The 24,305-nt window shown below is 39.9% G+C and overlaps 1 protein-coding gene across 11 annotated transcripts in view; it reads left to right on the forward strand.

Annotated features, from left to right (window-relative positions):
• Window positions 1-24,305, forward strand: part of ARNT2 (aryl hydrocarbon receptor nuclear translocator 2) — a 142,501-nt gene that overhangs the window by 27,562 nt on the left and 90,634 nt on the right. For 6 of the 11 annotated variants that reach the window (XM_030577697.1, XM_030577687.1, XM_030577688.1 and 3 more), the window contains exons 2-7: window positions 2,533-2,644; window positions 7,951-7,998; window positions 12,285-12,329; window positions 12,442-12,486; window positions 16,157-16,370; window positions 19,976-20,189. In XM_030577697.1, coding sequence (XP_030433557.1) covers window positions 2,533-2,644; window positions 7,951-7,998; window positions 12,285-12,329; window positions 12,442-12,486; window positions 16,157-16,370; window positions 19,976-20,189 — 678 coding nt within the window. Of the gene's footprint in view, window positions 1-2,532; window positions 2,645-7,950; window positions 7,999-12,284; window positions 12,330-12,441; window positions 12,487-14,460; window positions 14,525-16,156; window positions 16,371-19,975; window positions 20,190-24,305 lie in introns of those variants that run through there. The other 5 variants (XM_030577695.1, XM_030577696.1, XM_030577693.1 and 2 more) reach the window with 4 other exon arrangements.

Consider the following 24,305-nt stretch of genomic DNA (forward strand, 5'->3'; position numbering starts at 1 on the left):
ATAGCTTATTTTCAGAAATAGTGGTTTAGCTTTTATGTTTTTGTGCCTTTGGGTAATTCTACTATGTCATTCTTATGATACTGGAGACACCTCTCTCTCTCTTTTTTAAATAAAATCCTTGAATGCATTTTTGAAGCATATTATTTTAAGTTCCCTGCTCTGTTGTTTCTTGGTTGAAAAGAAGTGCAACTAATAAAATAAATGTGCTAGAAGAAATTCCTAACAGCAATGAACAGAAACAATGAGACTGAAAATGTACATTATTGAAAAATGGATTTGAATAAAATATGTCAGGAATGAAGTGCTCTCCAAACATGAAAGAAAATGCTGTTTTAAGAAGAGTGGGTTTCTGCTTCCCTGTCACAGTTGGTTTTTTGTGTTGGTATGTTGAGAAAAATAACAGGATTTCTCTAATAATTTGCTTTCTTTTAATAAACTTTCATAGGCCCAGATTCTTCTCTGTTTTAGGGTTGGTTTATGGCATGTCCCTAAAGCTGGTGTAGGCTGCTCAGTCTAATGTGGTCCATTTGTGGAGTGGAGGCAACCTTACAGCTCTGACCTTCCTTAGAAACTCCTTGTTATAGGATTTCACCTCCTCACCCCTAGAGATGCTGTTGTGTTTTTCGTTCTGTTACGGAACATTGTGACTATGGCACTGAGTAAAGAAGAAGAACCCTCAAGCCCTGCTTCCCAAATCAATAAACTTCCACTGAAGACCTAGCAACATTTTCAACCAGGGATCGACCAGATAACAAAAGATGCCTTTGCCAACCCTGATATGTGTGGTTCTAAATGATATTTAAAAAAACCCACAACATTTTAAAATACTGGAATTAATATTTAGAGTTGAAGTTTGCAGTAGAATGCATTTTGAGGGGCGGGGGGTAATGAGTGCTGTATGTGTATGTGAAGGAGAACATATTCTTTTTTCTTATCATCCAGTCTTTTTTTCCCTCTTGATGTGTGCTCAGTCTCAGCAGATTCCTCTCCATCCTTCCTCAAGCTCCAGCCTACCAGCTATTTTAGGGGAGGGGAATAGTAATAAAATACATCTAGTTTGCACAGTCCTTGTACAATTTAACAAAACATTTTTGGGTTTTTGTTTTGTTACCGCTAGACATTGTGACCTTTGGTTGGTAGTATCTCATCTGCATGCTACAGCAAATAGTCTGTGAAATCTCTATGCTTTAGAGGGAGAGAGAATTTTTTCATTTAAATAATTTATAATGATTCCACAGAGTCCATATATATACTTAATCTATGGGATAGAAAGAAGGGAAAGAATGACATTGTTCTGTTTTCCTATAGTGCAGTGTTTACCAGACTTGGGATGCCGCTTGTGTAGGGAAAGCCCCTGCCGGGCCAGGCCAGTTTGTTTACCTGCCGCGTCCATAGGTTTGGCGGATCGCGGCTCCCGTTGGCCGTGTTTTGCTGCTCCAGGCCAATGGGAGCTGCGGGAAGCGATGCAGGCCGAGGGACATACTGGTCGTCGCTTCCAGCAGTTCCCATTGGCCTGGAGCAGCGAACTGTGGCCAGTGGGAGCTGCGATCGGCCGGACCTGTGGACGCGGCAGGGTAAACAAACTGGCCTGGCCCGCCAGGGACTTTTTCTGCACGAGGGGCATCCCAAGTTTGGGAAACACTGCTATAATGTGTTTCATTCTGAAGTATAATAAAATGTTTCCCATCCAATTGCTGTCTTTGGATAATAAAAATGCCTTTAAATTCTGTGATCTCAACATAACTTTACTAAGCTGAGTGTCGATATCCCCATCTTACAGATTGGAAAAGCGTGGCCTGGAAATCGGATTAGCCCAATGTTGCACACCGAGACAGCGATAGAGATATGAATAAGAACCTAGAGTGTAAACTCTTCCAGGAAGTGTCTGTCTTCCTGTATTTTTTTTATAGCGCCTTGCATTTTGGGACATTAATTCTGATCAGGGTCTCTAAATGCTACCAGGAGGTAAATAACATCTCCTGAGGCCCAATCTCCTACTCTAACCACTAGACCTCATTGCTGCCCACAAATACCAGCATATAGGGTTTGTTATACTTTTAAATTTTGAATTTGAATATATTATTTTAAAATATTGCCTAATCTGGATAAATTATGCCCCATTACTTATTTCATTTCAGTAGCTCTGCGTTGACAAAAAATTCCCCATGAGGAAACGTAGGTGTTGTGAAAGACTGCTAGGCTTCATTGGCAGCTCCTGTACAGTAGGGAACAAAAGTACAGTGAGTTAGTAGGTAAATGAAATGCACAGCTTCCTGTGTATGCCATGACTGTGTGTCTCTCTCCAATTGCACTCAGGGTGTCTATTGAGAAAACTGAAGCTATTGCAAGAGTGTAATGAATTTGCCATCATTTGTACAGTCCTTTAAACCACAAAGGATAGATTTGTCTTCCTTTAGAAAAAAAAAAGGAAAGATCACTCCATACCAATTGTTTTTAAAAGAGCCTTCTTATGTCATTATCACTGGCTGCTCTTTTCATAGGGAATAACATGATTTTCATTCTGTATTACAGAAATGGCTTCAGATATTCCTGGATCAGTGACATTGCCGGTTGCACCTATGGCAACAGGACAGATGAGAATGGCAGGATCCATGCCTGCTAGAGGAGGAAAGAGACGTTCTGGGTAACTTATTTCATTTTATCAGTGGTGAAACTGAAAACTCTGTGCATTCATGAATAAAATGCATACATGTACTAATATGTGTCACAACACTGGCTAGTTGTGTTTTGGTTTTCTTTTCAGCCTGTATGTTGTAAGACTGAACTTGCTGGTGTGTGTGTGTGTGTGTGTGTGTTGTTTAGTGAGGGGCAGGCGTCAAAAGGTTATGGTGTTACAGATTGGCTAAGCATCCATCAGGAGTGTGGTCCTGAAGCCATTAAGCACATTATACTTGCTCAGATGAGTAATCCCATTGGTCTCAATGAGATATCTAATGCAAATAAGTGGAGCAAGATGTGATTCTAGTTGCATATGTAAATTTATCCAAACCTACTCGGTCTGAAAATTGGGCAACTACATATTTTCTACATAAATTTCCAATACAGTATTTCCATTTTCTGCCATAGGGGCAGAAACCACACGTAGATGGGTCTGTCCTATGTTTGCCCCCTAAATATGGGCATGACAGGGCTCATCAAGAGGAAAGATCCTTCAATTGAGGGGCATCCAATGAGAGAACGCTGATCCAATTCCTGGGAGTTCTCCTCTTGTGATTGTCAGCCAAAGTGTTCTGTCAATTTTAATGGTCTTCTAGGGGAATACAAGAGACAGTAGCTAGGACAGCTGGTCCCACTCCATATGTGAATAAAAACAGGAGGATCTGGACCGTGTCTTAGACCTGGAATTAAATTGGCAGCCAGATGAGGCATGTGGAGCACTGGTGTGATATGTTCCTTTGATCTGCCTTACCTGTGAAGTGGGCTTCCACATGCTGAGCTAACAGTATGCAGTTGATCTGATTAAATCATGAACTATCCCTTTTGAAAAAGCTACATTTAGTGTTAAAACTGTTGAACACAAAAGCTTTTTCAAGCTTATGCTAAAAAACAAACAACTTTAAAATTGCATATTTTTCTAAAGGATCTGCTCTTAGAACTTATTTTGGGGACGTTCCATATGGCCTGTGTATACAGGAGGTCAGAGTAGATAATCACAATAGTCACTTCTGACCTGGAATCTATGGGGAAAAAGAGGAAGCTTTAACATCTTTTTAATGGCTACTGTATGAAGAGTCTAACTTTAACTGTCTTGGACTCTTACGTGACCAGACAAATGATCTCACCACCGAGCAGCAGCCAGGTCAGCTACTAATGCTAATTACTGAGTAGTGACTGCCAAGGATTGATGTTGCTAAATGTGAAGTCTGCTGGTTATACAAAATATTGTCTTGAAAGGTAAATCAAAAGGTCGTGATCCTGAGTTTTAAATATACCATTTTAAGTATCATCTTTTATATGCAGGAGAATGAGATGGGGGGGAGGGAAGGTAAAAGTTTTTATTTAAAAATGTATTTAATATAAAAATTCTCTGAATTAGATATTATAGGTTTGCTGCTGTACAGAAGGCAATTTTATATCAGTGCATCTTAGTTCTAGATTAGAAGGCCCGCCCTAAGGTGGCAGAGAGCATTTTATTCAGACCTCCAGGGAAAGAACTCCTGGTATGTCTGCCTGCTGTGTCTAATGCATTCTACTTTCTCTTTGAACAAAACTGTAAGAAGCATTTAGTCCTTTTCTTACTCCCCTGGTGATGTATCTGTGTACACCTAACTCCTTGGGCACTTTAGAAATGAATGCTTCAGATCAAACGCAAAGGAATTCAGCCAGCGACATGACCTTCTTTCCAGACTTTGGTGTCTTTTTTGAAAATTGTTCTTTGCTTATAATTGCGGATGCCCTCTGGCAAAATAATTATTGTACAGACTTGAATATATGCCAGTTTAAGCTCATTGTCTATCCAGAAGGTGTTTCTGCAGGGTAAGGATTCTATTCCATTGACAGCTAGAAAATGTTTTTCCTCTCTGTGGATTATGCCAAATGTTTTGTGGGGAAGAAAAAAAGGTAGAAATGCTTAAGATACTCCACTGATGAGGGCAGTTAGAGTATGTAGACTTATTTAAATGTATTTCATTTGCTTATGCTGATTTTTAAAGCCCTTCTCAGTGTAGGCACTGGCTATATTTCAGGCCTCTTTCTGCTGGATTGTTTTATTTTTGGCTGGGTATCTATTTCTTTTAGGGCTCCACTGATTTTTGGCCTTAGGTCAGCAGGTGATTTAGCCTTTGCTATGATGGACCGTAGGGGATGAAATTTGTTTTCTGCCCGCACCCTCAAGGATAACTACCTCAAACCATCTCTCTCAATCTTTAAACATTACCTAAAATCCATTTTCTCTCGTCTTCCCCACTCAACTTGCCTTTGTGTTTCTTGCTTGAGCAGGTTTTTAACTTAAAATGTTCCTATATTTTATAATTCTTGTATTTATGGCACCCAAGAAAGCTTTTGCATGGGGCACTTTATAAATATAATTATTACTATCTGGCCTTTTCACAACAGCTGAATACTATGTTAAAGAAGAAAACAAGATTTATTCTTATCTCTTCAGTATGAGAGCCCAGGATAGCATATTTTGAGTCCCTTTTTAAAATGGGAATTTTAAAAGAAGACAAAAGGTATTATGTCATTTGTCTTCTGAGAAGTTACTTCTGCTGTATTGCTGACATGCAATTTGCTCTTTCTGAATAGAGGAACTTATCTGTTGGGGTAAGGTGAGTTTGTTGGAATATTTTTTACATGCTGTGCTGTGTTATGCTAAAGGTTAAATAAAACTAATTCCTTATCCTTCTGGGTTCTGCCTCATTCTAAACAATACATATTAGTGGAAGACAACCAGTTAGCATCTCTTACTTTTAAACCCAGTGTTTTTTCAAGATGATCTGAGTTTTTCCATGTCATGTAATTAACATAGCTCTGATTTCCACTTCTACATTTTTAATTTTAAGAACAAAGACCAGAGCTGACATTAATTTTATGCAGCATTTTTACAAGTGTTTTATGAAGTTAGTTTACTTGCTTATTTTTAAAAAAAGCATTGTTTTACATTTGGAATAAAAATGCAATTACATTGTAGCCTAATAAAGTGATATGTATACATTAAAGTCTAGTATGTTAAAGCCTGATATCGCAGCTCTAGGCACTTAGATACTACAGTGATAAGCACGGTATAAATGCCTAGATTTATTTTCTGTTTGCATTTCAGTCACCCACACAATGTGGTAGATGCTTTCTATACATATGACTGAGTTAAGACTGCCAGTCAGTTCTATCTAGCTGGATAAATACTTGCATGACTAGTTTCACTTATTCCATTGGAATGAGTCCCATGAGTAAGCGCTGCAAGACCAGACCCTACATACACTGTTACCAAGCTTTGCATATTCCAATAATAATAAACTGGACCAAACATAATAAAGCTTGGATGTTATGCTCATGGGAAGATCCAGCTCTCAGTACCCCCCACACCTCCAAACCCCCGAGTGTGTTTTGGCTGGGATCTGGAAAAACTCCACCAAGATAAGAGCCCCTTTAATACCTCTCCGCAAGGGAAAGGATTGGGAGTGCTACGCAGTGAAGCATGCTGCAGCTCTGACCCATGTCTCCCCAGCTGGTTTCCTCCAGGGCAAGGGATGTGTAGCGCCCGCAGTAGACTTTTGACTCTCTCCATTGCGCTTCAGTGAGGTTAGGGAAGGATTTACTTTATAGACAAGAGTCCTGCAGTTGAATCTTCATAGACTGACCCCTGTGCCCGTAAAGAGCTCTTTTGACTTCAGTAGCACCAACATAGGTGAAAGGGTCGAAATCAATTGCAGGGACAAGGATCACAGGAGAATTTCAACAAGGTAATATGTACGTTGTTAGAAATATCTCCCATACAGCTGGTCTGAGCACATTCCAAATATTTGGAGAGCCCCCGACTGAAGGCAGCATTGTTATGGAATACCAGATTGGTCACAAATTAGTTGTAAACAATATCTCTGTACAGCTAGCCTCGCTGGTCACTGGAGGTCACTGTTGCTCCACAAAAATAGAAGTGATTCTGAAACAGAACTTAGTAAGATCAGAAGAGCGCAACATGATTTTCAGTGAAAACATCAATGATGAAATCAGACTTCAACCAACCTAATACAGAAACCACTTTTTTTTTTTCTATGAGACCTTTTGGGAAAGTGGTTTCCTGACCACTTCCTTTGGAAATGAGCAATCACTCTTGCCATCTGGAAGTATTAATGTGTCTTTTCTAATGAGATTTTCAGTTCTTGTGGTGATTTTTTTGTTTTTGTTCTATTTGTACATAAGTTACTGCCATCCAAAGAAATCTTTTAGAGGGCATCTGGTCATTTACATTGTGTAGTTCATCATTTATATTTTGTTTTTTTAGTTTCAAAGAAGTTATTCTACGCCCAGAAGTCACTGTTGTACTCTCTATTCTTTAATATAATTTTTAATTTAAAAAAATATTTTTTTTAATTCAGTGAAACATTTTTTAATATGAAGACCTAAATAATCTTTGCAGTTTCCTTTTGCTATAGCTATAACTTATCACATTTATTATCATAATAAATTTGAGGGCACATAGAATCCAGAATTTCCTAAGTCTTATTGCAGTCATAAATTTTAGAAAACTTTAGAAGTATTTGTGTTGCCTAACAAAAAGTTTTGTGGTTTTTTTTTAATCCGATGTTCCCCATCGGTAAAGCTGGTATAGCAATGCTTGCCAACCTTTATAAAGTATAGAAACATAGCGATGTAAAACTACTTTCTATTTTAAGTAATAATGTTGTTATTACATGACTTTGTAGTGGCTGAAAGTCACTAATTCGTTTAATCTAGGTCTGTAGTGATTGAAAATCATCAGCATCTAAGGGCTCCCTGATGACCTGTGTGAAATGAGTTGGTGATCTTGGTTTCTAACGGACAAGTCCAAAAACCACCACAGTTACAATCAGTTAAGACTGATTGGCAGCCAGATTTAGCAGAGGCCAAGAAACTATTAGTTGTAGACATTAATCTACTGCTCCCTCTCACTGTTATATGTGAACTCTCCAGGCCTGGGTAAAAGCATGTGAGCAGGACAGTGTGGGGAAGCCTATATGACTGTTGACCCCCTTCTGTATTATGTGGATAACAGAACTTCATTATGTATCGGCCTGACCCAAAGAAGCCCACTGAAATTCATGGAAAGACTCCTATTGATTTTCAGTGGGCTTTGGATCAGGCCTGAGGTCTGCTAATCCAGCAAACTTCAAAAGAACTACATTTCACTTAAAATTAAGAAGAAAATAACAGCAATGCAGATTTTTGTTGACAATGTTAATTTAACTCTTGGCTTATTAAATAATGATTACTTATTCAAAAGTTTTGCTTTTTCAGAATGGACTTTGATGATGAAGATGGGGAAGGTCCCAGCAAATTTTCAAGGTGAGCTTTTATAAGTACCTGGCTAACTGATTGGCTTTTATGATGCAGGAAGACAACTAGCAAACTACTAATAGTGACAAAACTACAGTCACAGAGGCTGAAATGTGTTTGGTGTCTCCTAGTGCTAATGGATTGGCTTGAACTGCATTGGCAGCATCTTCTGTGTCTGCAAATTAGGCATACCACATTCTGGAACATAATAGTAGGTTGATATCTACTAGGTCTCAGCCCACAGAGTGTCAAGCCCTGCAGGAACTATTTAATGAGCAAATTTTTTCAGATAAATCTGCTTACTTTAGTTGTCGCCTCACAACACTCAGAATGCATTCTGCTTCATCCCATGAAATATTACATATATCACAGAAACAATTTCAGATGAGGAAATTTGTGACTTTTAGTCAACTTTGAGAGATGAGTGCTCATTATTCTTGTTTGCTGAATTTGTCTTTCTGCCACTGAAAATATTTCCTGTTTACTGAATGAGTTTTATTTTGCTTATGATAGTTCTAATTTTTAAATTGATGATTAAAATATTCTGCCAGATTCTACTTTCAATATTGTGTGTGTCTTGAGCAGTAATATAATATTCCAGTAAAGTTAAAACAAAAGTTAAGTGACATTGCTATCCTTCACCTTTCATTTCACTTTTGGTTACATTGTTTTCAGTTTCCCATTAGAAAAATATGAGACACGCCGTGTGTTATTCAGAAGCCCACTACTATTACTCACATTGCAGTTGGAACCATGATAACAGCCATAATTAATCACAGTTGTCATTAATAGGGTTCTAGAACAGTTTTCCTTCCTAATATTGATAATATTGTGTTAGAACCACATTCTAAAATTGTTACTGGCTTACCTAGTAAGGTCAACAGTAGCTCTGTTTAGCTAGTGATGTTCTCAAAGAGGATATCCAAATCCACCTCTTTGAGTGGTATTTTAAAAATGTGAGTGTTAAAGAACTTCACAGACTTTAAGTGCCTTCGGCAGCAGCTACAGAAGTAAAATATTATTATACTGAGCTGATTTGTGCATGCAGATATCTGTTCGCATGCGAAAATGTAGGGTTTTGTGGGAATAGTGGTGCATCTGTACTTTGCATGGCACCACTTGTTGCCAGAGCCTTTGAAAATTTGACCCTGTGGGTCCTGTTTTTATTTTTATTGGTACCAAATTCTTATCCAACATTAAATTCAAGTGCTTATGTGTCTGAAGACAGAATTTGGTTTTTAGTGCTTCAGCACCTTAACTCTCTACTCTTTTTGGGAAAGTGCAACATTTTATTTTGTTTCCATCTAATAGCATTCGCTGTTTAGAGATGCAGGCACTCTCCATTTGAGCCTATCCTTTCCCTTTGTTTTCAGGGCATGACCACATCACAGAAAGCAAAGTAAAATAGAGGAAGTAGCATTTTATCTTGTAGTCAGTACAAAATAAGGACCTGATCCTGAGATTATTGGCATGAATGGCGACTACAGGATGTAACCTTAAGGCAAAACACACCACTTCAGTCCTGCTTGAGCTCTGTTTTGAGGATTTAAATATGACACTCACATTTTCTTTTTCATTGAGTAAGGCTGAAAAAAAAACTGGCTGAAGAGCTCACAAGACAATTTAGTACCTACATGTACTTTTGACTCACTTAAAAAAAAAATTGTCTACACTTCAAGTTAATGGTTACCCTTTTAAGTTTTCAAAAAAAAAAAAAGGAAAAAAGAAAAGGTTATTTATACTGTACTTCCCATGAAAGCTTTAAAGGATTAAAGTTACTAATAAATTAAGGTGTGGTGCCTTTGTATTTATCATGGCAAAGCGACAATTATAATATAGAACTAATGCTCTTTATTTTCAGAAAAGCATTTAGTGCTATTATTGAGTTCTTGACAACCCATAGTTTTTGGTTTATTTGTCTCAACTTTGCAAAAAATAAATATTCATTGGGACCAAGTATTTTGATTTATTTCCAACAGTAGGATATCTTCTTTTAGCTATTGTTTTATTTCTTGTCCATATTAAGAAATACTGATTCCAAATGATGAATATATATTTAGAAAAGAGAAAGAAAAAGGGTGACATAAGTAGTGTTTTATGCCCTTGATTGCCTTTTGGAAAACACTACAAAAAGGATAAAGTCCTACCTACATTTAAGACAGAGGTGAAACTTGCATTGACTTCAGTTGCATTGGGATTTCACTCAAAATATTTAGTCTAATTTAATTTATAAATTAAAATATATAACTTGATATAATTTATTATAAATTCCTGTTACCTGATTGACCATATTTCAGTCCTTTTAATATTACAGAAATTAAGAAGTTTTATTTCTTGTATTTGACACATGAGCATAACTCTATACTTGTCTCAGGAACTCTCACACCTAGTAGGTGTCTATATGGTTATGCTTTATTTCTCCATACAACCCTCAGTTTATCTATCTAGATCTTTTTAAAAAAAAATAGGCCCTGTATGTAAAACTGGTGCATTTACACCAGCTGAGGAGCTGGCTCTGTATATAAGGTATATAACTCATGAGTATAACCAGATTTTGGGAGACAGAGGGAGTTTCTAGTGATCTTAGCAAGGGATCATAGCTATACACATTAACATTAAACACTACCTCTATGCAGAAGGACACTACACATTTTTGCTATTGCTTCTGATGCAAAAGCAGAATTCCACTTTGTTGGAGGGCATGAGAAGGGCACCAGATGTGGAAGGCAACTTTGCTACATCTGGAATAGAATAGAAAGCACATAGATTTGCACTGACACATGTGTTAACGCCTTCATTGGCCTAGAAAATTAAAAGGACTGTGGGAGTTGGGAGGATATCTTATGCAACCCATTTTAAACTGTTCCTTTTCTTTCTTATAACTTTATTTTTGGCATGTACATATTTGGGTCTATGTAGAAAGTTAACTTTGCAAGTGTACAGAACATTTTAATTGTAGCATATTAACAGCTTTTTATTAGTTAAATATTCTCTTTATATATAATAACCTTTGAATAGGGTTCACTGAAGAGAAGATTTGTGCTTTTAAATTGCTCAGGCAATAAACAGAAAAGATACCTATTTAAGTATGATTGATTAATCAGTGGTAGTAACCCATGAATATTCCTGCTTGAATAGTAGGTTTTAGGCTTCTATCCTCTGTAGGCTGCAAACACTAGAATGCAACAATTATACGCTCTAGGGAGGTTAGTATTGGCTCAGGTGTAATCAGGGCTGGCGCTTGCATTTAGGAGGCTTAGGCAGTCACCTAGGGCGCCAGCATTATTAGGGGGTGGCATTTTGCCGGAGGGGGCGGCAGGCGGCTCTGGTGGAGCTGCCGCAGTGGTGCCTGTGGACAGTCGGCTGCTCGCTTGGCTGTGGTGGGCCTCCCGCAGGCACAACTGCGGCAGCTCCACCGGAGCCGCAGGAGCAGCCGACCGTCCACAGGCAGGACGCGGAGCCAGGGGACCAGCGCACCGTGCGGCGAAATGGCCATGTGCCTAGGGCGCTCAAACCCCTAGCGCCGGTCCTGGGTGTAATACTATTTAGCCTTCTGAAATCTGTACACAAGGAAGTAGGTCTGAGATTCAGTCCGGAAGAGGTCATTGGTGATATCTACGCCTTGTGAAATGACAGACTCTTGCACCAAACACAGTATGTAATTTCTAATACAGGGAGGCGGATGGTCATCTGGTGTAAATCCGTATAGCTCCATTGACTTGAGTGGAGCTATACTGACTTATGCCAGCTGATGATCTGGCCCAGGATCTCATAAAGAATACTTGGTGGAGTGTACAGTGTCCGTATTAAAGCTTTTTGCAAAGGTGTCCATAAAATAATGAACTGTTTTTGGATATCTTTGTCTTTCTACAATTTGTGTGTGTCGTCACTGCCCTCTACTGAGTGCTATGGGTAGTGGATGCAGCCTGCTGAAGATATCTCTACTACAGCTGTGCAACCAGGAATATTTCACGGGTTACTCTTAGTAACAGACTAATGGCGCTTTGTACAACTTTCTCAAGCAATAAAGAAAGAAGCTCTAATACTTTAAGTGAATTTTGACCATTGTCATATTAATACACAAGAAGAGTTTTTAACAACTGGTTCCTGGTCATTCAAAAAGTTTCACCAGAGTCCCCTTTTCTTTCCGTTCCGTCATTCCCATATTATCATGCTTTTCTTGGTATAATTTATAGTAGTTTGCAATTGCAAGGGTTGTCTTCTCCTTCTACTTTGTGTTGACTTTCTAGTTTTGCATAAGCCTTTTAAATTTACCTATCATATTTTGTTTACAGGTATGATGATGATCAAATCTCTGGTGATAAGGAAAAATTTGCAAGGTAGGCGTGTTCTGTAGAGATCCTCTGCTGAGAGAAAAGAAGGGGGATAGTCGTATCCAAAATTTCTTAGTCTGTGCACCTTAGCTTAGAGAGCTGGTTATTTTGTTTCTAGGTGGGAAGATGATCAAAGTACTGCTGATGCAGAGAGGATGGCCAGGTAGGAACAAGGAAAATCTCATATGTTTTGCCCCTTTTATTTTACATGATAACATTCCGACTGATCACAAATCAGTAAGGTTCACTTATCTGGAGCCTGATCCAAAGCCCATTAAAGTCAATAGTAGACTTCCCATCTACTTTTGACTTTGGATCAGCCCCTTAGGGCCAGATTTAATACTCTCAAAAACATTCTTTAAAAACCAGTTAGGAATTATAAATCCAGGACTCCATCTTCTAAACCTGTTCGTGAATGTAAATTTCCAGAATCTGTGTTCCTTCTTGCTATCTACTAAGCTCAACTTTAGTGAGTTCCAGGTCAATGTCAGATTTATTTGTTTGGTCAGACCCTTTACTGACCTATGGATTAATGTCATACAGTTAAAGTTTTAAAATAATAAATACCATGGAATGTTGGATTTTTGTCGCTGTTTCCATGCAGTGGGTCCTGTTGTCCGTTGGTTACTCTGTATGTGATTGATTGTTTTTAACTATGCAGTGTGGTTGTAGCAATGTCGATCCCAGGATATTAGAAAGACAAGTTGGGTGAGGTAATATCTTTTATTGGACCAGCTTCTGTTGGTCAGAGAGACAATTTTTTGCGCTCACAGAGAACTCTCATATCTAATCTCTCTAGAGTATCCTGGGATTAACACGCTACACCATCTCACATACAGAGAGTTGAGAATCTATCACATTCTTCCTAATGAAGAATATGTTTCAAACAAAGTATACAGTAACCTTAACAAAAGAGAGAGGTTGTATTTTATTGAACCATTAAAGGATGACATTGCAATACACTTGTTTGAATTGTATATTCATTGATGCTTTACTCCTACATTAAGCAGCGTGTTTGTCACAGAACTCACAGATTCCGTGACTTTCCATGATCTCCATGACTTCTGCAGTGACCAGTGGTTCAGGCCAGTAGCTGCAGTTTGGGTGTTTGGGAGAGAGTTGGGGCAGGAGGTGTGAGGCGGCATTTACCTGGGTGGTAGTGGTGGGGGGGTCCTCCAGCTCCCACCAGCATGTCCCTGCAGTGCGTAGGCGGAGTGACCAGAGAGCTCTGTGCGCTGCCAGCGCCTGCAGGTGCTGCCCCCCAAAGCTCTCATTGGCTGCGGTTCCCGGCCAATGGGAGCTGTGGAGCCGGCGCTTGTGGCAGGAGCAGTGCACAGAGCCCCCCAAGCCACCCCTCCCTATAGGAGCTGCAGGGATATGTGGAGCTGGGTAGGGAGCCCCGTCAACCCTCTCCCCCCCCGACCCTCCAACAGCAGCGGGGGTCCCAGGTTGCTTGCTGCCACTAGCCTACCCCCCAGCACCAGCGGGGGTCCAGGGCCACCTGCGGCCCAAATTTTAGTTAGCGGTATATAGTACAAGTCATGGAGAGGTCACGGTTTGTGAATTTTCGTTTACTGCCTGTGACCTGTCCCTGACTTTTACTAAGAATACCTGTGACTGAAATGTAGACTTATTCATAAGGTCCTTATTGATATCAGTGGGAATTGTGAATGTGGAAACAGAACTCTAAAATATGTTGATTCTGTTACAGTGACTGCAACATGTAATACCTACATATGATACTCTGCACATATGATGCATCTTCCAAAGCAAGACAAGCCAATGCACTCCAACTCTTCTAGATGTTCTACGATCTTGCTTGTTTACTAGAGTATTTCAAAGGGAAACATTGCAACTGGGATACCGACCCTAAATTTAAAAAAAAGCTTAGCTGTGAAAAGTGGCTGAAAAGTATTCTGTACTTTGCTTAGTCCACTTCCAAGAGTCACTCCCTAATTATTCAGCCCTGAGTTATGCTAAATCAGAATAAATTAATCTCTTCCAATACTGCATGTTGTACCTATCAACGTTACTGGATTCTCCATGTGGTAATCTGCAATTTCACATCTTGTTGGATCAATCAATAATCCCACAAAAAAACTCCATACAACTCATTGAAATCAGTGGAAGAAGCTGCTTTGACATCAGAAGTGGCATGCACCTTTTCCTGGGCATGCCTGTAGATAGTTACTGCTTTACAGGTACAGTATGCTGGTGCCATGTCAAAAAATAAAGAAATGCACCTCTATGATGCAGCGTAGTTTTCTAAGTTCAGTAGGTCAGTTCCTCAGCTGATGTAAATTGGTTCAACTCCATTTGATTTTGATTTACACTAGCTGAGGATCTGGCTCACACATCCTAATTTATATACAATATTGACAGCTGATGATCGAAAAACCCTGAAATGCAACTGGCCAACTCAGTGGTGTATTTATTGTTACGTGCTGAGAACTTTGGAAGTAAAATTTAAATGAATCAGTGATCGTCCTTGTGGTAGGGTCTTGAAGTGTGAAGTGGAGGAAAAAAAAAACCCCTTAATGTACTGGATACTCTTTTTCATAATTTGATAGGTGGACTGAGAGAAGTCTTTTGCCATGAAAATTAATGTCTGTATGCCAAGGCTGGGGTTTTCAAAGAATGGAAATTATGCATCTAACTTCTCTGAAAATCACACCCTAAATCCTGAAGTCTTTACACAATTTTTAACTCTGTTATTTATCAGGTAAAATTCCCATCGACTTTAATGATAGTTACGACTGAGTAAAGACTTTAAGATGTGGCCTTTATAATTATGAATGTTGTCACTCATAGAAGACAAAGTAAAACCAAAGCTTCTGATAATGTTTTCTTTTGAATATTTTTTTGAGCACAGTATTGGTATTCAGGAACTCCTGAATACCAATACTTTCTTCTAATCCCAGCTCTAGCTTTCTTTGGCTCCCTCAGACTTCCTTTGTAGCTATAAGTCAAGTTATTTAACCTCTGTGAAACAGGGTTATTGTGAAGATGCTCTAGGTATCTGTGTAAGTCTCATTGAAGATAAAAAGCACTATATTAGTGTTGAATATTGTCATAGTTATTTCATTACTATACTTAGTTGTTCTCTTATATAATTACCTGTTCAGTGTCTGGCATATCAGGACCTACTTTACCTTTTAATATTTAGTTTAGATATTGTATTTACTTGTAATACAAAATATGGTCCCAATCTTGCAATCTGATCCCTGAAGTCTGGGGTGCGGGAGCATAGAGGTTGAGATCTGCTGCATAGGATTACAGAATTGGATCTATATCACCATTACAAAATTTTAGTCAGAGCTGTTGCTTACTGTGGACCTGAAATCCATGTAGGGGCTCCCACTGATTTAATCAGAAGCTGGATCAGGTTCTATATTAATACAAGCAACACCTCACTAAGGCCCTTACACTAGGAGGCACAGAGCATCTCTTGAAAGGTGGGACTTCCCCTGGAGTTGACAGCCCTCAGCACATCACATTCTTTTCTGTCTGCTGCTCTAAACCAAGTGAGGTATAATTGCTAGGGGGTTAGAGCCAGCAGCTGGCAGTTCAGAAATCTGGATTCTTTTCTCCGCTCTGCCACTGACTTACTCTGTGACCTTAGGCAAGTCATATTTAACCTTCTCATGCCTCAGTTTCTCCACCTGTAAAATGGGGGATAATAATGCTTACCTTTGTAAAGCGCTTTGATCTCCTTGGATGAAAGATGCTACACAGGTACAAAGTATTATTATCATTTATAATACCAAATGGAAATTCCTATACTGATCTTGTCTTGCTTTGTCTGTTGGCTTGATCTTTCTTTAAATGTTTAGGGAGAATCATAGTGAAATTGAAAGACGCAGGAGAAATAAGATGACACAGTATATCACCGAGCTGTCAGATATGGTGCCCACCTGCAGTGCATTGGCCCGTAAACCCGACAAGCTGACAATTCTGCGTATGGCTGTTTCGCACATGAAGTCTATGAGGGGCACCGGGAATAAATCTACTGATGGGGCATATAAGCCTTCTTTCCTAACAGAACAGGTAGTTGCTTCATAAATGTTATTTCTTCTGGGCTAAATAATCCTGTTATTTTGAGAGGTGGGATAGAGAGGTCAGTTTGTGTTTTCCTTGCTTCATTTAGTGAGAGGCACACAATCCCAGGTGTGAGCACAGACAGATTTGGAGAAAATTCAGATTTGGATCTGCACTATATGGCTAGACCCCATCTGTAAAAACTCAGAACTGGAGAGCTTGGATCTGAACTTACGAAACTCCTCTCTAGTTTCATTTTGGCTACAAGGAAGAAGATGTAACTGGTATTTCAAGGGAGCCCAGGTTCAGCCTTATCCACTGGAAACTCCTCATGCCCGCTGGTACTTTTGAACCCAGAGGACCGTAGCTTACACACTTTTGCTCTTAACAGTAAAGTTCTTATATATGCAAAGAAATGGTTTGAAGCAATACATATTTCTGTTAGACAAATACCAGCAGCTGCTGAGCTTTCAGTGCTCATCTCTCTATGTACGTTTTATGATGGGTTTGGTCCCTTTGGGGTGTCTCGTGATGTGCTGGGATGCCACTGAGTCAGACTATTCTGCCAGCCTGGGTCCCCTTTACCTGGCCTTGCTGGGTTAGGTTCATAAGCCTCTTCCAGCCAAGCACACATGCAGGGCTGCACCCAGCTGCACAGAGAGACAGAGACCGGCTCTGGAAAGATTCAGCCTTAGGGGCTCACCCCAACAGTCTGGTACCCACTCTCGTTAAGGGGTGCAAACCCAAAGGTTTTGTGAAAGTTGCCCCCTCCCTCAGTGTGGAGGGAGATATGCACAACACCTTGCCCTCCCCCCACCCGTTAGAAGTTACATAAACTGGGTTATATTATAAACAAGCAATACATTTATTAACTAGAAAAAGTGAATTTTAAGTGAATATAAGCGGTAGCAGACAGAACAAAGCAGATTACTGACCAAATACAGCAAAATATGCAAACTAAGCTCAATATATTTAAGAAACAGGTTACAAAATGTAAATTCTCACCCTAAATATTATTTTAGGCAGGTTGCAAAGTTTCCGTGGTTCAGAGTTCCAGTAATTTCTTTTCAGACTGGATTCCTGTCTCAGTCTGGACTCCCCCCCCCCCTTGCCTTGCCTTCAGGTGGCTTTAGCAGTCTTTCTTCTTGGGCAGACAGGCCATGTAGAGGAAGAGTCCCATTTACTTTCTTCCTCACCCTTAAATAGGATTTTTATAAGGCGGGAATCCTTTGTTTCCCAAACTTGACCTCCCTTCCCTTCCAGTGGAAAGTTACGAGAAGTCCAGGTAATGTTTAGTTTCAGGTAACAAGACCACCTGACTCTGTAGTATCACAGCATCCATGAGTCAGTGTCAATATGAAGCCTTGCAGGAAAGCCATGCCTTTTCACAGTCCGTTGTCCTTGCTAATGAGCCATCCATTGTTGTACTGAAGAGTTAACAATGGGTGTCACCCAAAGTAGTGTAGTTGAAATACAGATACCTAGTCAATATTCCTAACTTCAGATACAGAAATGATACAGGCATACATATAGGATAATCACATTCAGTAAACTATAACCGTTCCAATGACACCTTACAAGACCCATCTCCTGTATAAAGTACATCTCAGGTACGTCATATTCATATTGTAAGCATATTTTTATAAAGAATATGGAGTGAAACATAACACTTTTATCTTGAGTCTCTCTAAATTTGCTTCTGAGGGACTGCAAATATTGTCACTTGACTCATCTTGTCAAGTATCAGAGGGTAGCCGTGTTAGTCTGGATCTGTAAAAGCAGCAAAGAATCCTGTGGCACCTTATAGACTAACAGACGTTTTGGAGCATGAGCTTTCGTGGGTGAATACATGCATCTGAGGAAGTGGGCATTCACCCACGAAAGCTCATGCTCCAAAACGTCTGTTAGTCTATAAGGTGCCACAGGATTCTTTGCTGCTTGACTCATCTTGTTACTTCTGTGTAAGCTTGAAAGCCTGTCTCTCAGCAACAGAAGTTAGTCCAATGAAATATATCACCTCACTCACCTTGTTGCTCTTCTTTAGGGTAGACTAGTCACTTTTCATCGTATAATTTTTTTGAGGCTTACAGAATGGCTCACACATTTTTGCTATTTCCAACTGTGTTAATAATGGATTTAAAATGGGGTTATAAATCCTCTAGAAGTTGCAGCTAATATAGAGGGAGGTGGGCCACTTTAACAAAATCATCTTATTTTTAGTTGGTGTTTCAGAAATTGATACACTGAAAGATAAGATAAATGTCAGCAGAAGCATGTAGTTTATTAGCAGTATTTCTGATAGCTGTGACAGCTCTTTAAGACAATGGTATCAGTTTACCAGACTAAGATCTCTTCCTTATCACCCAGTACCATCCACCGTCTGTTCAATTTTGTGCTCTCCAACCCACAATGGAGCTTGGAATTTCCCTAAACTGTATCTTGCTATCTAAGCTCTATTGTAGATCAATGTGAGAGACTAAATGTGAGATGTACAGTGGGTGGACAGCAGGGTCTAGCACAGACCTGCATTGTTTAGGCACCCTGCCTCCACCATAAGTAACAGTCACAAAAGTCTGAAGTAGCAGCACTCAGAGACCCTTATTTAAGAGACTGAAATATTTAATCAAGACAATAAAGTGGACAATGAAGAGAGAGGCTTGAGAAACCTTGTTTGTTGCTATACAAGTTTCAGTTGCAACAGATTTTTGGGTGGGTGTTAAGAAGGGAGTCTGAGTAAACAGAAATAAAAGATAGGACCATGTTTTTCGCTCCTCATCAACCCATTTTTGCACAACTGATTGCTTCCGCCAAAGTTGCTGTACATTTTTTTTTTTTAATACGTGCAAAGAACAAATTGCGTGCACTGGTCAATCTGTTGGGTGACTAACTGCCCAGGTTGTGCATGCAACAGTGAACATTATGCACACACAAAAGGTAGGTGCTCTTTAACAGGAACACTGAGTTCTGTGCATAAAAGGAGGCTGTTTGAAAACTGGCCCTTAGCATTCAAATAATTCAGGGAATGGAAAAGGTCAGTAGTGACCCTCTTTTCCTATGTGGAAAAATTCTACAGAATTTGATAGAGATTAATAATCTTTCAGTAATTTTTTTTATTATGTCTGCTGTAGTTTCTATTGGAATGTTTTAAAAAAACTATTAAAAATATATCGTTCCTTATGAGATTTTACAGATTTTGAATAATATCAAAAGATCATATTACACTTCAAAAGAATCCTGTTGATTTCAACTCTGTTAAATTGTATAGAACATTTCAATAAGGATGGAAATGTTGTATTATCTTCAACATGTCATTTTCCCTGTCTGTGCCTTTCTTTATGATACTCACTTCGGAGGGGAGTTTTGTAGCTTAGTTAGTTAATTTTTCTAAACTGCATTGAGCTCATCAGATAAAACATGTTGTAGTTACTAAGATTAACAATTTTTGTTTCATTACGAAATTGGATGCATTGTTATATCAGTACCACATTGAAAATGTGAGTCCCTTATTATTTGACCAGCCATTCAGATCACAGAAGTGTTGAGTTGAGGGTGACAGATGTATTCTTTAATTCTCTCTTCTTGCTGGCCTTCTAATTAAATCCTGTCTTTGCAAGGAACTGAAACATCTTATCCTTGAGGCAGCAGATGGATTCCTGTTTGTAGTTGCAGCTGAGACCGGGAGAGTCATCTACGTATCAGATTCCGTTACTCCAGTGCTGAACCAGCCACAGTCGGAGTGGTTTGGCAGCACACTCTATGAGCAGGTTCATCCAGATGATGTGGAAAAGCTGAGAGAGCAACTGTGTACATCTGAAAACTCTATGACAGGTTAGATATATCTGATATGCGCTTCGTTGTATTATGGTCCCCTTCTGAGCTCAGCTGAAGTTCAAACTCCCAATTAAAGCCTAGGTCAGTTTAGCCTTTTTTAATCTATGAATAACGGTAATTCAGTGAGATTAGGCTGCTGTTGTCTTGCTGGCAGTGCGATGATGCTGGTGAGCTTATTCATTTATGTGTGTTGTTACAATCTGCTCCCCACTTACTTGACTTCAGGTTTGGCTTGTAGACACTGCCCCCTCCCACCCTTAACTTAACTGTACCTTCACGTCTCTGGCTTGCCCAGGTGTGGATTCTGTGTTTTTCCTTCCTTACTCTCTGATCTTTTTAGCTTCTTCACAAATGTGTTTTCTGTATGCCTGTGTCTATTTTGAAATCTGAAATAAAACTTTTAGAAAAGTGTGAAAAATTATGTGGTCTGTTAAGAAGAACCATATTCAAAAGATTTAATGCTTGGCAGCTCACTCAGAATCACATGTGGTTTTTTAACAAGACATTTGCTGCTCTTAGATAGTGTGTGATTTACAACATACTTTGTGGTTTTCTACTTTTCAGTTAAAACGTGCATAGCTTTATCTTGTAATTGTGGCATGTAAAGCCATGAAGACTGAGTGCCACCAATCATAGATGTGACCTTCCTTATTAGGGCATAGGGCAGCTGTGTTGGAAGTAGCAAGACGGAGCTAAATCCCATTTTCACTGAAACTTGTAAAGCAGAAAACCAGAATTACTTAAAGAATGTGTAGGCTTGTTCCTTTTGTCAAGCCATGCAGTATGTGTATGTCTGAGGAATACTCAGGCTAAAGAAAAATACTAGAGCTGTGCAAAATGTTCACAACAAAACTCCAAACAAGGCAAAACTTACATGGTTTTCACTTTCTTAGGAAATCAAACTTCTGACCTTGTTTGCTGGAAGTTTTGCTGTTTCATAACTGAAAGGTCTGTGGCCCAGTTTCAAGTGAACCTGGGCACAATTTACAGCTTCCATATCAAAAACGTGCCAAATTCATGGTTCCATGGGGTTTTGGAGTCATGGGGTTTTGGCAAAGATTTGCTTTATTCAAATCAGAAACTCAAAGCAAAATTCAACTGTGAAAATCCATATGGATCAAAATCAAGAGAATGTTGACAGGAACCCGTGCAGACTGCTGAGATCCACATAGCTCTAAAACTGTGTGGTTTGTTTAATAAAAAAAAAATAGCACACACGTTCCTATTGCATATAGCCCTTAATACAGAGCATTCCCTTTTAAGAAGCAATTATCCCAGAGTCTCACTTAACGCTTCGAGGTGGATCTTCAAAAGCTCTTAGCTCTGTTCAGACAGGAGCAAGGTTAGATCAATGCTGAGCACTTTTGAAAATTCAGCTCTTAATATATTTATGCATTTTTAAACTTGTGCTGCTTTTTCGTTGAACCTGCCTTTGCATGGAGAAAAAAACATTCAAAAACTGAACACGTTTGGGGTCAAATCCTCTCCCTGAAAAAGTCCCTTTGAGCTACTAGATCAGCATAAAGGGATTAAATCTGCCCTAAATGGACAGCTGAGGATTCCCCAAATCCAAGGAAATTTTCAGCTGATATAAAATCTGAATAGTTGTTCCTATGCCAGCCCCTCCTGCCTCACCCTGTGGTGCAGGGGCCATGCTGGTCATGGGAAGGTGCTGAAGGGGCTGTGTCTAGAGCCATTACAAGCTGGTGCAGACAAGGGCAGTGCATGGGAGCAAGTTCGTGTGGACGTTGTAACCCGGTTTCTGTGTAGAGTTATCACAATTGCATATATAGAGCCAGTACTTCAGCCTTCAAAGGGCCGATTAAATATCTCTCCAGCCATAAACACATTCAGCAGCCTGATCTTTATGTATAGTACTAGGAATTGCATGTACACATTAGACATATACTATCACAAACACCATGACATTTTGGTTCTTTCTGTGATGCACATATCTTTTAGAGTGTTTCTGGGATCTTAACTAGAGTTTGTATAAGACTAGTCTAATTGTTTTTTTTGTATTCCCGTCTGTCTGTATCCATCTGCTATCTCTTGTCATATACTTAGATTATAAGCTCTTCGGGGTAGGTCCTGGTCCATGATTGGGTTTCCTTGGTGCTCTGATAATACAAAGAATTCATGCTAATAGTCTAAAGTAAGTGCCAATCCTTTGTCAAATATTCTTGTGCTGCAGTTTTAGTCTTTCTTTTTAAAATGAGACCCCACCAGTGAAACTTACATACTGTTGTGTTAGTACAGACAGCAACAAACTCACTCTTGAAATTCAGTTTTAAAGTTAAGTAGTTTGATTCTGCAGTCTACCATAAACTAAAATTAGCTATAGTCCTTTCGGACTGTCAGATCCATTTCAGTCCATTTATAAGATGGCATGCTATGGTACTCCAAGAGTCCCTTGATCTCTTTCATTCTCTGAGTAGTGTGGCCATAGATATTCCAAAGTGTGCTATACCTAATTTACGCAGTAAGACACCACCCTTTCTCCAGCATTACCCCTGCTGAATTCAGCAGCAGGTTGTAACGTCTACATCAATGTAATGAAATAATGTAAGTAAATGAATTCATTAAATATTTTTTTAAAAGAGCCACACAGAGAAGTTTTTGCCTCAAGCTAGTATTTATCGAACCATTTGGGCAGTCCCCAGGCCTCACTCTGTTTTCCAAGATTACTGTTTTATACAGAACAAAGGGCAATGCAAAGCTTGAAAGAGAAGCAAACTGCAAGGCAGCCAGCTGCTTGTTTGATTTTTTTTTTTTTTTTCCTGCTAAAAGTGCAGTTCACCACAGGCAGCAGGAAAATCCCACATCCTTCCATGATCACCAGCTGTTGAGCAGAGGGGCCGCACAGGGAAACAAGGGGATTTTCAGATGAAAGTTTAGTTTAGAAAAATTACGACTTTTAATATTCTCCCCCCTTCTAAGTGTACATTTCCTCATCCCTATAACTACCCATTTCACCTGTTGAGGTTTGGGAACAGACACAATAGCATTCCACAGAAGCAACTTTTTATTGTCCTGTATCAGATTACACGCAGTAGCCTCTGGTATGTGCATGGATATGAATGCTCAGTATTGTTGTTACATTGCTCTGACTTTCCCAGTCAGCCCCTACTGTTAGTGATCCCTGGACACAGAGAGACCGCTGCACGTTGTGAACATTTCCAGGTCTGCCATTGGCAAGTATGATGTACAGACAGTGAGAGAGTAAGCGCTTTCTCACATTTCTGCACCCAAAGATGAAATAAATGAGGGTCAAACTGGGACATGGCTGCAGAGTCCATGGACCTAACCTATTGATGCTGTCTGCCCAAAGGTAGTGAAAGGGTCTTCCATCCCGATCCCTTGCGAAGAGGAGACATGTGCAGTGATTTCACTGAAGAAGGTGAATGTGATACAAAAACTTGTCCTACTGTTCACAACACAAGAAGAGATTCCGCATAAGGCCAGTGACAGTCTGAGGAGAAAACCAAGGCCCAACCCAAGCTATGCTGGGCTTCATATCAGGGATGTCAGCCTGGTCTCTGGCCAGAAAGTGCCTTCCAGCAGAAAGGGACTCTGAAACCAGGACCCAATATGCCCAGCTGTATCTTCTCTCCATTGCTGTGAGGGCAAGCGCAGCCTCATCCTTGTGTGCCTATCCCTCCCTCATGTGCATCATGGAGTCTGTACTGTTAGCACTAAGTGTGGCTAGCAAATATCTTGTCAGGAGTCACTGGGGGAAAACAGAGAGGATACGAGATTTCTGTACTGTTGAATTTTTAAACCTGGTGTAAGTTAGATCCTGCAGCAGTTTAAAGGCATGAAGTTTCAGAGAACAGTGGGAACTTTCTATCTATGTTTTAGAGCAGTGCTTCTCAAAGCCAGTCCACCACTTGTTCAGGGAAAGCCCCCAGCGGTCCAGGCCGGTTTGTTTACCTGCCTTGTCTGCAGGTCCGGCCAAGCGCAGCTCCCACTGGCCGCGGTTCGCTGCTCCGCCAATGGGGGCTGTGGGACGGGCAGCCAGCACATCCCTTGGCCCATGCTGCCTCCCTCAGCCCCCATTGGCCTGGAGCAGCGAACCGTGGCCAGCGGGAGCTGCAGTTGGCCGGACCCACG

This window comes from Gopherus evgoodei, chromosome 10 (genome assembly GCF_007399415.2).
Source record: "Gopherus evgoodei ecotype Sinaloan lineage chromosome 10, rGopEvg1_v1.p, whole genome shotgun sequence".
In the NCBI taxonomy this organism is placed as follows: domain Eukaryota; kingdom Metazoa; phylum Chordata; order Testudines; family Testudinidae; genus Gopherus; species Gopherus evgoodei.